Here is a 12686-nt window from a genome sequence, read left to right as displayed (position 1 = left end):
ATGAATGGATAAAGAAATTGTGGTTTATATACACAATGGAATACTACGTGGCAATGAGAAAAAATGAAATATGGCCTTTTGTAGCAACATGGATGGAACTGGAGAGTGTGATGCTAAGTGAAATAAGCCATACAGAGAAAGACAGATACCATATGGTTTCACTCTTATGTGGATCCTGAGAAACATAACAGAAACCCATGGGGGAGGGGAAGGAAAAAAAAAAAAAGAGGTTAGAGTGGGAGAGAGCCAAAGCATAAGAGACTGTTAAAAACTGAGAACAAATTGAGGGTTGATGGGGGGTGGGAGGGAGGGCAGGGTGGGTGATGGGTATTGAGGAGGGCACCTTTTGGGATGAGCACTGGGTGTTGTATGGAAACCAATTTGACAGTAAATTTCATATATTAAAAAATAAAAAAAATTAAAAAAAAATTTAAAAAAAAATTTGGTTAAGCATCCAACTCTATTTCAGCTCAGGTCATGATCTCACGGTTTGTGAGATCAAGCCCTGCATCAGGCTCTGTGTTGACAGTGCAGAGCCTGCTTGGGATTCTCTGTCTCCCTCTCTCTCTCTCTCTCTCTCTCTGCCCTTCCCTCACTTTCTCTCTCTCAAAAATAAATTAACAAACATTAAAAAAAGAAAATTTCCAGATACTGAGAACATAGGAAAGGGCAGAGAAAATTATCCAAAAAAAAAATGCAAGAATGCTCCTTAAAAAATGAAAGGCATGAGCATCTAACACAAATGAATAAAGACATAGACTTTAGGCATATCACTATAGATATATCACTGTAAAATGTCAGAATATAAATAAATAAATAAATAAATAAATAAATAAATAAATTCCTTTTAAAAAAAAAAGATCACAAACCACCCAATAAAACGAGTACAGAAAATTTGAACAGACAAGAATATACATGGATGAAAATTAACACATGAAAATATGCTCGACATGTTGAAACTCCAAGGAGATACCACTACCTTCCCTTTTAAAAGGCAAATTAAAACTCCAAGGTGATACTACTACATGCCTTTTAGAATGGCTACAATTAAAAAGACTGACCACCCCAAGTGTTCATAAGGATGTGGAGCAACTGGAACCTTCACACACTGCTGGTGGGAATGCAATATTGTACAGTCACTTTGAAAAATATTTTGGCAGTTCGCACTAATGCTGTAAAAAAAATCTAAATAAACAAACTACAGATGAATTAAAGAAAAAGAACTTATGGGACAGGAAGAGCAAAGAGGGGCGCCTGGGTGGCTCAGTAGGTTAATCGTCCGACACCAGCTCAGGTCATGATCTTGGGGTTCGTGGGTTCGACCCCCACATCCAGCTACTCACTGACAGCACAGAGCCTGCCTGGGAGTCTCTCTCTCATACTCTCTCTCCGCCCCTCCCTCGCTGATGCTCTTAAACTTTAAAAAAAAACAAGAAGAGCGAGGAAAAGTATTTATGGTGAATATAAATGAAGACAGAAGACAATATTAAAAGCAAAGAAATGATTATAATGAGAAGTACACAGGGGTTCAAAGAGTCCAGGGCTGAAAACTGGCCGCACCAGGAACTAGTGATTTGACCTTGAATAAGATACTTAGCTTCTCTTATCCTCAATTACCTCATCTATGAGGAGAATTGAGCAGTGAGGTTTTTTATGTTTATTTATCTTTGAGAGAGAGAGGGAGGGAGATACAGAGCGCAAGTGGGGGAGGGGCAGAGAGAGAAAGAGGGAGACACAGAATCCAAAGCAGGCTCCAGGCTGCAAGCTGTCAGCAAAGCCCGATTCAGGGCTCGAACTCACAAACCACAAGATCATGACCTGAGCTGAAGTCAACCGAGCCACCCAGGCACCCCTAAATTGTTGTGTTTTTTTTTTTTAATGAAAGAAGGATGATAACAGAGATAGAAATATATCTATAGTGAAGTGGCACCTAGGGCACACACATCATCCCCTGGGAGAAGCCATTCCTGACTGTATGAATTACAGGGCTCTCTCCTCTGTGTTCTGAGCCCTCTCTGGCTCTCCCCTGCTATGGCTGTCCTCAAATTTGTTCTGTCATCTTCTGGATGGTTCTCTAGTCATTAACTATGAGCTGCTTGAGAACTCATCCTATATGAATCATTCCTATGTCCTCAGAACCTGCCTAGCTCAGAGCAGGAGCCTGGTTCCCAGCAAGTGCTCAAACATTTGTTTGGTTTTCGTTTTGGTTTGGTTTTGGTTTTGGTTTGAGTGATGATGACACATGCTACACTCTTTTTAAAAAAAAGTCTTTTTAATGTTTATTCATTTTTGACAGACAGAATGTGAGTGGGGGAAGGGGCAGAGAGAGGGAGACACAGAATCCAAAGCAGGCTCCAGGCTCCGAGCTGTCAGCACAGAGCCCAACACAGGGCTCGAACTCTCAAACCTCGAGATCATGACCTGAGCCAAAGTTGGACGCTTAACCAACTGAGTCACCCAGGCGCCCTAGTACATGCTACTCTGTTAATCGAGTATACCAATGATGGTGTCAGGGCCTACTACCCAAAATATTGCACCTTGGCCTATTGAATATTTTAGCTGTAGGAATTTGAGAAACTGAAGGTACAGGCAAGATTTTCGGACCTTTCCCTGAAACAGGTCATAAGCGCCTTATGTGAAAGATGGCCTCTCTAAACCCAGAAGAAAGGAGCATCCTTCTCTTCAGAGACACAAAAACACCGAGAGGAATCTGAATGAACAGGCCTTGCTGTTTCCCCTAGTTTACTACACTTGGTTCATGACCTTTTCTTTTCTTGTCCTTTTACCTTTTTTTTCCATGACTTTGCACTCTTCATCAAATATAGCATAAAAATGCTCAGGCTTAACCATCGCTTTGGGTCACATAGAACTTATTACAATAAGTCAATCTGTATGTTTTTTCTTGTCAGTCTCTTTTGTCACTGCTATTTTATCAGATCAGCCCACATTTAGGAGCTGTATCAGCTAATTCTCTGAAGTCTTCCCATATACAAAACAGCTGGTGAACAGACCAGGGTCTCAGTAACTAATTTTTGGATACACACAACCAGTGCCAATCTGATTATCTTAGTCTTTTTTTTAATGTTTATTTTTGAGAGAGACAGAACGTGAGCAAGGGAGAGGGGCAGAGAGAGGAGACACAGAATCCGAAGCAGGCTCCAGGCTCCAAGCTGTCACCACAAAGCCCGATGCAGGGCTCAAACTCAAGAGCTGTGAGGTCATGACCTGAACTGAAGTCGGATGCTCAACTGACGGAGCCACCCAGGCACCCCAGATTATCTTAGTTTTTAAGTGTGAGATCACTCTGCTTATTTTAGTTTTAAGTGTTGAGGTAGATGGCACCCAGACTCCTATCAGCAGGGTCACGTATGCAAACCCAGTGAGCAGCAGATGTGGGAATCCAGGCCTCTTTCACTTGGACAATGAGTCCCCTCTCCTGGTTTTCCTCCTGGTCGCCCCACTGGTTTTTTTCTTGGGTCCCTTCCCGGTGTTTCTCCTTTCCACTTCAACTGCTTTTCTGTTTATGTATCTGTCTGTCCCACGAGTGTGATGGCCTCCAAAACAAGCACCGTATGGATCTGTAGGTTACCTCTTATTCATCACAGCCATCATTGTAACTCCTACTGTAGAAATGAGGAAACAGACCTAAAAGGATGTCCAGAGGATATAAATGCCTTTTGCACCATCACACAGTGTGTCAGAGCCAGGACTGAAACCCATGGCTATTTCATGGCTCAGTCTATAAGGAGACACAGTCGGTAGGATCCAAGTCGTTTTGCCTCAGCTAGTCCCCCTGGGTCCTTTTCCTTTTCTTCCACCGAGGCCCTAATTTTTTCAGCCAGCTTCACAAACTGGTGACCTCTCACATATTCTGTGGCAAATTGGGATACTCTACATTTAGAGTATCTTTTTTATTCGAATCTTGAATTTTCAGTCCTTTTGGGCCAGGAAACATTTTTAAGTTTTTTTTAATGTTTTATTTATTTTTGAGAGAGCACAAGGCGGGGAGGGGCAGAGAGAGGGAGACAGAGGATCTGCACTGATAGCAGTGAGCCTGATGCAGGTCTTGAACCACAAGGTCATGACCTCAGCCAAAGTCAGATGCTCTACCGACTGAGATACCCAAGTGCCTCTGGGCCAGGAAACATTTTTAAACCTCTGTGAGAGGGAGAAATAATTACTTTCTGGAATACCCCGCCATTCCTGAATCAGGGTGGATTCTAAGTAGAGTATTCTTGGTTTTCAAAACTGTTTTAGGTTTCTTTCCAGAACTGTTTTATGGGGTATGAAGATATAAATGGGGTCTCAGAGATATAACTTGCTGTCATTGTGTATAGGAATAGGAATATAAGGTTTACATCTGGCAGTTAACAAGGATTCTGAGTGAGATGTTAGGCAAATGGAAGACTTTGTTGAAAAAAGAGATTTGTGGCTACTCCCTTCCATCTCTGAATAACTTTGCAGGAGATGTAGCATTTTACCATCATGAGGCTTGTGGCAAAGTTGTTTTCTCTGTCTCCCCACAAACAACTGTTCCAAGTGGCTTTAGTATTCTGGTTATATTTTTCTGTAGCACAAGATAATCATATTATTAAGTGTTTTTTTAAACAATGATTTCATCTTGGACACCATGTGAGGTCTGTTTGGAACATAATAGGAAACCCTTCAAGATAAGAACAAAGCCTTTTAAGTCAAATTATATGTATGTATATATTATATAGATATTGTATATGTATATATATTTAAATTTATATATATTCACATAAACATCAGATTACAACTAAAGTCATCACATAGGCCATCAGTTCTTCCTTACTCACTTTCAGAAGCTTTTACTCTGATAAAAGATCAAGGGTTTTGAACTTAAAACCTCAATCCCCAAATCTGCTTCTTACTGAGGTCAGAGATGGTCAGTTTTGTGACAACACTGACTTACCTTCTTTGTAAGGATTTGATGACGTCATAAATGTACAGAAAATCTAGTACATGGAAGTGGCTAACAGATAATATGCACCCTATAAATGTGAGATAGTATTCCTGTTATTACCAAAGAATTTAATTAAATGGAGCTGTTGTAACTTGACACAGCTCTGGGTTAGTCATCCATTCACGACCAGATAGCACAGACCAAAATTATCTAGACAAGAGCCAAGAATATTAACTTTCTGGATATAGAAGATTAGTATCAGCATAGAAACAGGAGCAGAGTGATGGCATCATTACAGGTGATCCTGCAGGGAAGCTGAGCAGCTCACAAAGTATGAAGGGATGGGAACCTAGAGCTGCCCCTTCAGTCATTGCCCCTTATATAGGGTCTGACTTTAAAATGGAGAAGCAATCCAGAACCAGCTGGATAGGAAAGACTAGCCCTACGTTACCCACAGCACTGAAGTTTCATAAACAGAAAAATACATTTATATCCCAATTCATTTTATGAAGGTAGCATAACCTTGATACCAAAGTCCAACAAAAAGTTTAAAAAAAAAGGCTAGGGTCACTCATGAGGACATACATAAAAATCCTAAACAAATCATTAGGACATAGATTACGCATGATCAAGTTGTTTACCCTAGGAATACAAAGTTGGCTTAAACATAGAAACTTGCAAATGCAATTCACCATATTAACAGATTTAATAGGGGGGAAAAAATCTTACCATCATCTCAATAAATGCCCTGTGTTTGCTGACATTCAACATATTTAAGATGAATACAATCAACAAATTCAGAATAGAACAGAATGACTTTACTCTGATAAAATGTATCTACAAAAAATGTACAGTAAACATTATGGTAAAATGTTGAAAATTTTCTATTTCTAATCATGAAAAAGATAAGAATGTCCCATTCACCAGTCCTATTTCACATTGTACTATTTGGGTCTGCCCAACGCCATAAAATGAGAAAAGGAAATAGAAAATGCAATCTTTAAAATGGCAGAACAAAAAAAATAAAATAATAAAATAAAATGGCAGGGACAAAATTATTATTCAAAGATGGTATGATTATGCATTTTGAAAACTGAAAAGGATCTAAAGATAAACTTTTGGTATTAATAAACATATATAGCAAGGTTGCTGGATATAAAAGGCAATATACAAGGGGCGCCTGGGTGGCTCAGTCAGTTGAGCGTTCGACTCTTGATTTCGGCTCAGGTCATGATCCCAGGGTGCTGGGATCTAGCCCCATGTCAGGCTCCACACTGAGCATGGAGCCTGCTTGAAATTCTCTCTCTCTCTGTGACCCTTCTCCTTTCCCCCACTCGCACTCTCTCCCCTCTCTCTCTAAAATAAAAAAGAAAAGAAGGGGCGCCTGGGTGGCTCAGTCGGTTGGGCAGCCGACTTCGGCTCAGGTCATGATCTCGCGGTCCGTGAGTTCGAGCCCCGCGTCGGGCTCTGTGCTGACCGCTCAGAGCCTGGAGCCTGTTTCGGATTCTGTGTCTCCCTCTCTCTGACCCTCCCCCATTCATGCTCTGTCTCTCTCTGTCTCAAAAATAAATAAACATTAAAAAATAAATAAATAAATAAATAAAATAAAATAAAAAAGAAAAGAAAAGAAAAAGCGATATACAAAAATTAATGTCTCATTTTCTTTGGGCAAATACCCAGTAGAATTCACTGGATCTTAAGGTAATTCTATTTTTTATTTCTTTTTAATTTTTTTTAACGTTTATTTATTTTTGAGACAGAGAGAGACAGAGCATGAACAGGGGAGGGGCAGAGAGAGAGGGAGACACAGAATCTGAAATAGGCTCCAGGCTCTGAGCTGTCAGCACAGAGTCCGACGCGGGGCTCGAACTCACGGACCGTGAGATCATGACCTGAGCCGAAGTTGGACGCCCAACCGACCGAGCCACCCAGGCGCTCCTATTTTTTATTTTTTGAGGAACCTCCATACTGTTCTCCACAGTGTTGAATTACTATATCATACACCTGAAACTAATATAATGCCATATGTTAATTATGCTGAAATTTAAGAAATAAATTTTAAAAATATAAAATTTCCAAAAAAAGCACAATTTTCAATAGCATCACATTCCTAGGAATAAATTTAACAATAGATGTGCAAAACTTCTTTGGACAAGATGGCAAAACTTTATTGAGAGAAGTTTAACAGGCAAACTTCCAACACAAAAGCAGTCTGCATGGTTTCAACTTGTCTTTGTTTAAACCTGTGATTGCCCTTCACCTTTAAGAGAAACAGAACAGTTGAGAACATTACTTAGCAGAACTTTATTTAGACAACACTAAAGGCATGCAAATGACACTTTCTAGTGGTACAAAGAAACAAAGGGACAGTTCAAGTTCAGAATGGATTAAACCCAATGCATTTACTCAGAGGTAGTTTTAAATAGCAAGCAAAAATTTCTTATACTGTTAGTAAGAATCCAACCAATCAATGAAAAACCTAAGAAACAAAAGACACTTTTAAAAAGGTATCATTTAAATGTTTTGACTTGAGAAAATACTCAGAATATAGGATATCTGAAATAGTAATGTCACGCTTGGAATTGCATAAGTGAAATAAATAGAAAGGCTAGCATTGTATTTGTTTTGACTCTTTAGTGGAAAAGTGCAAAACTACTTCAACCTACTTTAGCCCATATGTGGTTGTTTTAAGTAGGGTGACCATCTGTCCCTGTTTTCACCTATGCTCCTGCTGTAATTACGAATAGTGCCTCTTTAGATGCTAAAAGTGTGCCAGTTTGAGCAATAAATTATATGCTCACACCAGTTTTAAGTCATTACCATCAAAGGTAACATCAAATTGTGAAGGAGAAACAGTACCATTTCTCAGTTTGGCCAAAAAGGGAGGGGAAAGGAGAAGGGTGGTGAAGAAAAAGAAACTCGGAAAGCCAAATATGCATTATACATACATACAATATGTATGTACATACATATACATTATACATATATATACATACAAATATACATATACATTATATAATTATAGAATACATTCAGTATCTGTTAGTGTCTTGTTCATATTCTTTATACTTGCCTTTTGTCTATTTTCTTCAAAATTATATAAACTAGTGGATCTTCTATTCGTATTTGTTTTTAAAAATTTTTTAATGTTTACTTTTGAGAGAGAGAGAGAGAGCAGGGGAGGAGCAGAGAAAGAGAGGGAGACACAGAACCTGAAGCAGGCTCCAGGCACTGAGCTGTCAGCACAGAGCCTGACACGGTGCTCAAACCCACAAACTGTGAGATCATGACCTGAACTGAAGTCAGACGCTCAACCAACAGAGCCACCCAGGTGTCCCTATTCATAAGTATTTTCTAAAAGAGCAATCTATCTGTTAGTTGGATTATTTTTCTTTTGCCTGATGATTCATACCGGCCTTTTATTAAGAATCTCTCCTTTATCCTTAGCTTTATTTTGTTGTCTTTTTAATTATTTTGTTTTATATTACATGCTTATATTATTATCTTTACCCTTTTTAATAACATGTATTTAGAGCTATTGTACATCCCACAGGTACACATTAGCCATGTTCAGTAAGCTCCCAAGAGCAGTCAAAAACTTGTTTAGTGTACATCATCTAGTGGAATGGACCAGGAATGTAGAGTGAAAATATTTAGAAGACTAATGCAAGTTCATTTCTTCCCTAAATATCAAGCTTTAAATTCAGAAGTTCCTATAATTAAAGGTGCCTAGTTGGCTCAGTCGGTTGAGCGTCCAATGTCGGCTCAGGTCAACATTTTGAAGTTATTATTCAGGAAGGACTTCAGTTATAATCTTTGAACTTCAAATCTTACCAACTGATATCTCAGGGGGGGAATTTTTCATGCCACATTTGACATGGTTAGAGGTGATTAGATCATGGTGTCCACATTTTAGTGGAAACAGTAGTTCATGAAGACTGACAGTGAGGATGAGGATTGTGCTAGGCACAGGTATCTTACATGCGCCTTGGGCATCACTGACTACATACATTCTCTCTACCTGATCAGCCACAGAAACTAGAAACTATGTGGTCTCTTGACATTTTATTCAGCCATTTGAGGCTTCATCTGGGGGAAGATTTAAAATACAATTGTCCTTTAAGAGCCAGAGAATTGCAAATTTGACAGAATCTGAGGATAGGCATTCAGGACTCTGTACAAAAACAAACATCAAACAGTGTTTGTTCATTTCCTTAGTAGCGTTGAACCCTCAGTTCAGATATTGTAATCTGACTCAGGTGAGGGTTTGGTGATTTATGATAAATCACACAAAACAAATTATCTTTGTATTCTAACCTACAAAACCAGGGCACACAAAATCAGAACTGAAAATGATTTTTACATATATGATTTGAATCCACTATTTTCCTAAGAGCAAAGATGGGGTCAGAGGTTAAGGGATTTATCCAGAGTCACACAAATTATGTTATAGCTGGTATTAGAACCTATTTCAGGGCCTCCGCATATTTCATACAAATTGATGTGTGTTACAAATGTGTTACATATCTGTTAAAAGTGGATATCTCTAAAATTATCTGAAAATCATTAGCTGTTTGCTAAAGGACTTAAACTCAAAAGTAAGAAACTTTTTCTTTTTTTTATTTGAGAAAGAGGGAGTGGGGTAGAGGGGGAGAGGGGGAGAGAGAATCTCAAACAGGCTCCGTGCTCAGCACAGAGCCCGACATGGTGCTGGGATCATGACCTGAACCAAAATCAAGAATTGGACACCCAACCGACTAAGCCACCCAGGCACCCCTGTTTTCCTGTCTTGTAATTTAATATGGCTTTGACCCAATTTGTTTCTATGCCTGATAGTCTGTAAGTCTGCCATTCAAGGTTTGAACTACATTTCAAATCATTTTTGTATGTGAACTCTGTTACTGGAAGTAGCAATAATGTTACGTCTGTGTTATTAAAAATATAACATTGCAGAAAACAGACACCCTATAATTTGCATGCTTAATGTATCACATACCTGCTTCGGGCATTTTAAGGGACCCTAGATTTGCAAGTCTCTTCCCTCTGACATCAGGACCGTCTCCACACTCACGACCAGTCTTTGGAAGAACCAGTTCCTGTTGATCAGGTTCCAGGGAAGGCCCTTGAAAATAAAAGGTGTAAGATTTATACAATCTGAAGAGTATGGGGCCTCTGGAAATAAAAAGGTAATCAATTTAAGAAGTAAAACATGAGATATGAATAAGGAAATAATATTCATTCCCTCAGCGTTATGAAACAAAAGCCTTAGGCTAGTGTGGTAACAAATGTGGTTAAGAATTAGAGCAGGGTGCCTGGGTGGCTCAGTTGGTTAAGCATCTGACTTCAGCTAAGGTCATGATCTCATGGCTTGTGGGTTCAAGCCCTGCGTCAGGCCCTGTGCTAACAGTTCAGAGCCTGGAGCCTGCTTCAGATTCTGTCTCCCTCTCTCTCTGCCCCTCCCCTGCTCATGCCTGTGTGTGTCTCTCTCTCAAAAAAAAATAAACATAACTTTTTTTAATAAAAATAAAATTAAAATTAACAAAAGAATTACAAGAGCATTATTTCAGGTGTCTATTACCAGAAACTAGGAAAGCAGGGTTTTATTACCCTCTTCCTTTTTCAAGAGTGCCCTGACACTACTCAGGTGTCCCCTTTGTACTGATCTGTACTGCACTTGTGATTGTACTTACCAGTGACTTGAGTCTCTATGACTACAGTGTGAGTTCAAGGCTGAAATAATGCCTCTCAATACTCAGCATGTTACATGGCACAAGTTGAGTGAAAAAAAAGTCTTAAAACAAAGCCCAAAACTGATAAACATTCTGCAAACCAACTGGTCTGTCCTTTTCAGAAATGTGTGGAACTATTCCAGATTAAAAGAAACTAAATGTAAATGCATGATCCTGGACTGGACTCTGGATAAAAAAATATATATATAAAAGAGATTATCAGGACAACTGGGGAAATTGTGTGTGTGTGTGTGTGTGTGTGTGTGTGTGTGTGTGTGTAATTGTACTGTTCTTGTAACTTTTCTGTAAATTTTGTGGTTTGGAACTATAAAGAATATATGACATCGTCCTATTGTACTCCAGGAAGACACTGGGTTTTTTTTTTTTTTTAAGTAGACTTCAGTCCTAGCACAGAGCCCAATGTGGGGCTTCAACACACAACCCTGAGATCAAGACCTGAGCTGAGATCAAGAGTCGGATGCTTAACTAACTCAGCCACCTTGGCACCCCACTAGCTACTTTATTTTTAATTCTGGTTTTAAAATGCATAACATAAAATACCCCATCTTACAGCTCTATGAAATCTGAAGTTTACACCATGGGTAGAATTTAAATTACAATTAAAATGTAACTTTCTCAAGAATTATCTGAGTGTATTTGCAGAGCTATGACAAATTTTATAGAAGTGACACCCATCCTCTCTTGGGGTAACCAAAAACTTACTTGGTTAAAATAAACAAGTTATATTTAGGTCCAAAAGCCCTATGTATAATGTTCCATAAATTAATCCCATGCACAACAAAGGACAAAAAATAAGAGCAAAATTATCTGTGAATGACAATAAGTATACTGTCTTACAGTAAGAATAAAGGAAGTAGGGTGGAAAGAAATGAATGGACGTTGTTATCAGTCATGTTCTAGAACCCTTAAAAATGGCCTGAATTATATAAATGCTTTACTTCAAAATACTATATACTAAGAATACTATATATCTGGGAGCAATCCATATGTCTCATGTTAATCTCAGTATAATTAATCTCTTGGTTTTTCTAACCACAGAAGGATTAAAAACCTCCTTTTAAAAGCCACTTTAAAAAATACAAATTTCCTGGGGCGCCTGGGTTGCTCAGTCGGTTGAGCGTCCGACTTTGGCTCAGGTCATGATCTTGGGGCCTGTGAATTCAAGCCCCGCATCGGGCTCTGTGCTGACAGCTCAGAGCCTGGAACCTGCTTCAGATTCTGTGTCTCCCTCTCTCTCTGCCCCTCCCCCACTCATTCTCTCTCTCTCTCTCTCTCTCTCTCTCTCTGTCAAAAATAAACATTAAAAAATTTTTAAATATAAATTTTGTTTTCAATAGCCAAATGCTCTTTGTTTTTTTTTAATTTATTTATTTTTTTAATATATGAAATTTACTGTCAAATTGGTTTCCATACAACACCCAGTGCTCATCCCAAAAGGTGCCCTCCTCAATACCCATCACCCGCCCTGCCCTCCCTCCCACCCCCCATCAACCCTCAGTTTGTTCTCAGTTTTTTTTTTTTTTCAACGTTTTTTATTTATTTTTGGGACAGAGAGAGACAGAGCATGAATGGGGGAGGGGCAGAGAGAGAGGGAGACACAGAATCGGAAACAGGCTCCAGGCTCCGAGCCATCAGCCCAGAGCCTGACGCGGGGCTCGAACTCACGGACCGCGAGATCGTGACCTGGCTGAAGTCGGACGCTTAACCGACTGCGCCACCCAGGCGCCCCTGTTCTCAGTTTTTAACAGTCTCTTATGCTTTGGCTCTCTCCCACTCTAACCTCTTTTTTTTTTTTTTCCTTCCCCTCCCCCATGGGTTTCTGTTACGTTTCTCAGGATCCACATAAGAGTGAAAACATATGGTATCTGTCTTTCTCTGTAGGGCTTATTGCACTTAGCATCACACTCTCCAGTTCCATCCACGTTGCTACAAAGGCCATATTTCATTCTTTCTCATTGCCATGTAGTATTCCATTGTGTATATAAACCACAATTTCTTTATCCATTCAT

The 12686-nt window shown here is 39.3% G+C and overlaps 1 protein-coding gene across 1 annotated transcript in view; it reads right to left on the bottom strand.

Annotated features, from left to right (window-relative positions):
• Positions 1-9308: 9308 nt before the first annotated feature.
• Positions 9309-12686, bottom strand: part of LOC125931289 (X antigen family member 3-like) — a 9829-nt gene continuing 6451 nt past the window's right edge. The window contains exon 3 of the mRNA XM_049643240.1: positions 9309-9316. Within this exon, the coding sequence (XP_049499197.1) occupies positions 9309-9316 (8 nt within the window). The remainder of the gene's footprint in view (positions 9317-12686) is intronic.

The sequence above is a fragment of the Panthera uncia genome, chromosome X (genome assembly GCF_023721935.1).
Source record: "Panthera uncia isolate 11264 chromosome X, Puncia_PCG_1.0, whole genome shotgun sequence".
NCBI lineage: Eukaryota > Metazoa > Chordata > Mammalia > Carnivora > Felidae > Panthera > Panthera uncia.
Note: the sequence above shows the minus strand (reverse complement) of the source record. Positions and strands in the feature narration are given on the sequence as shown.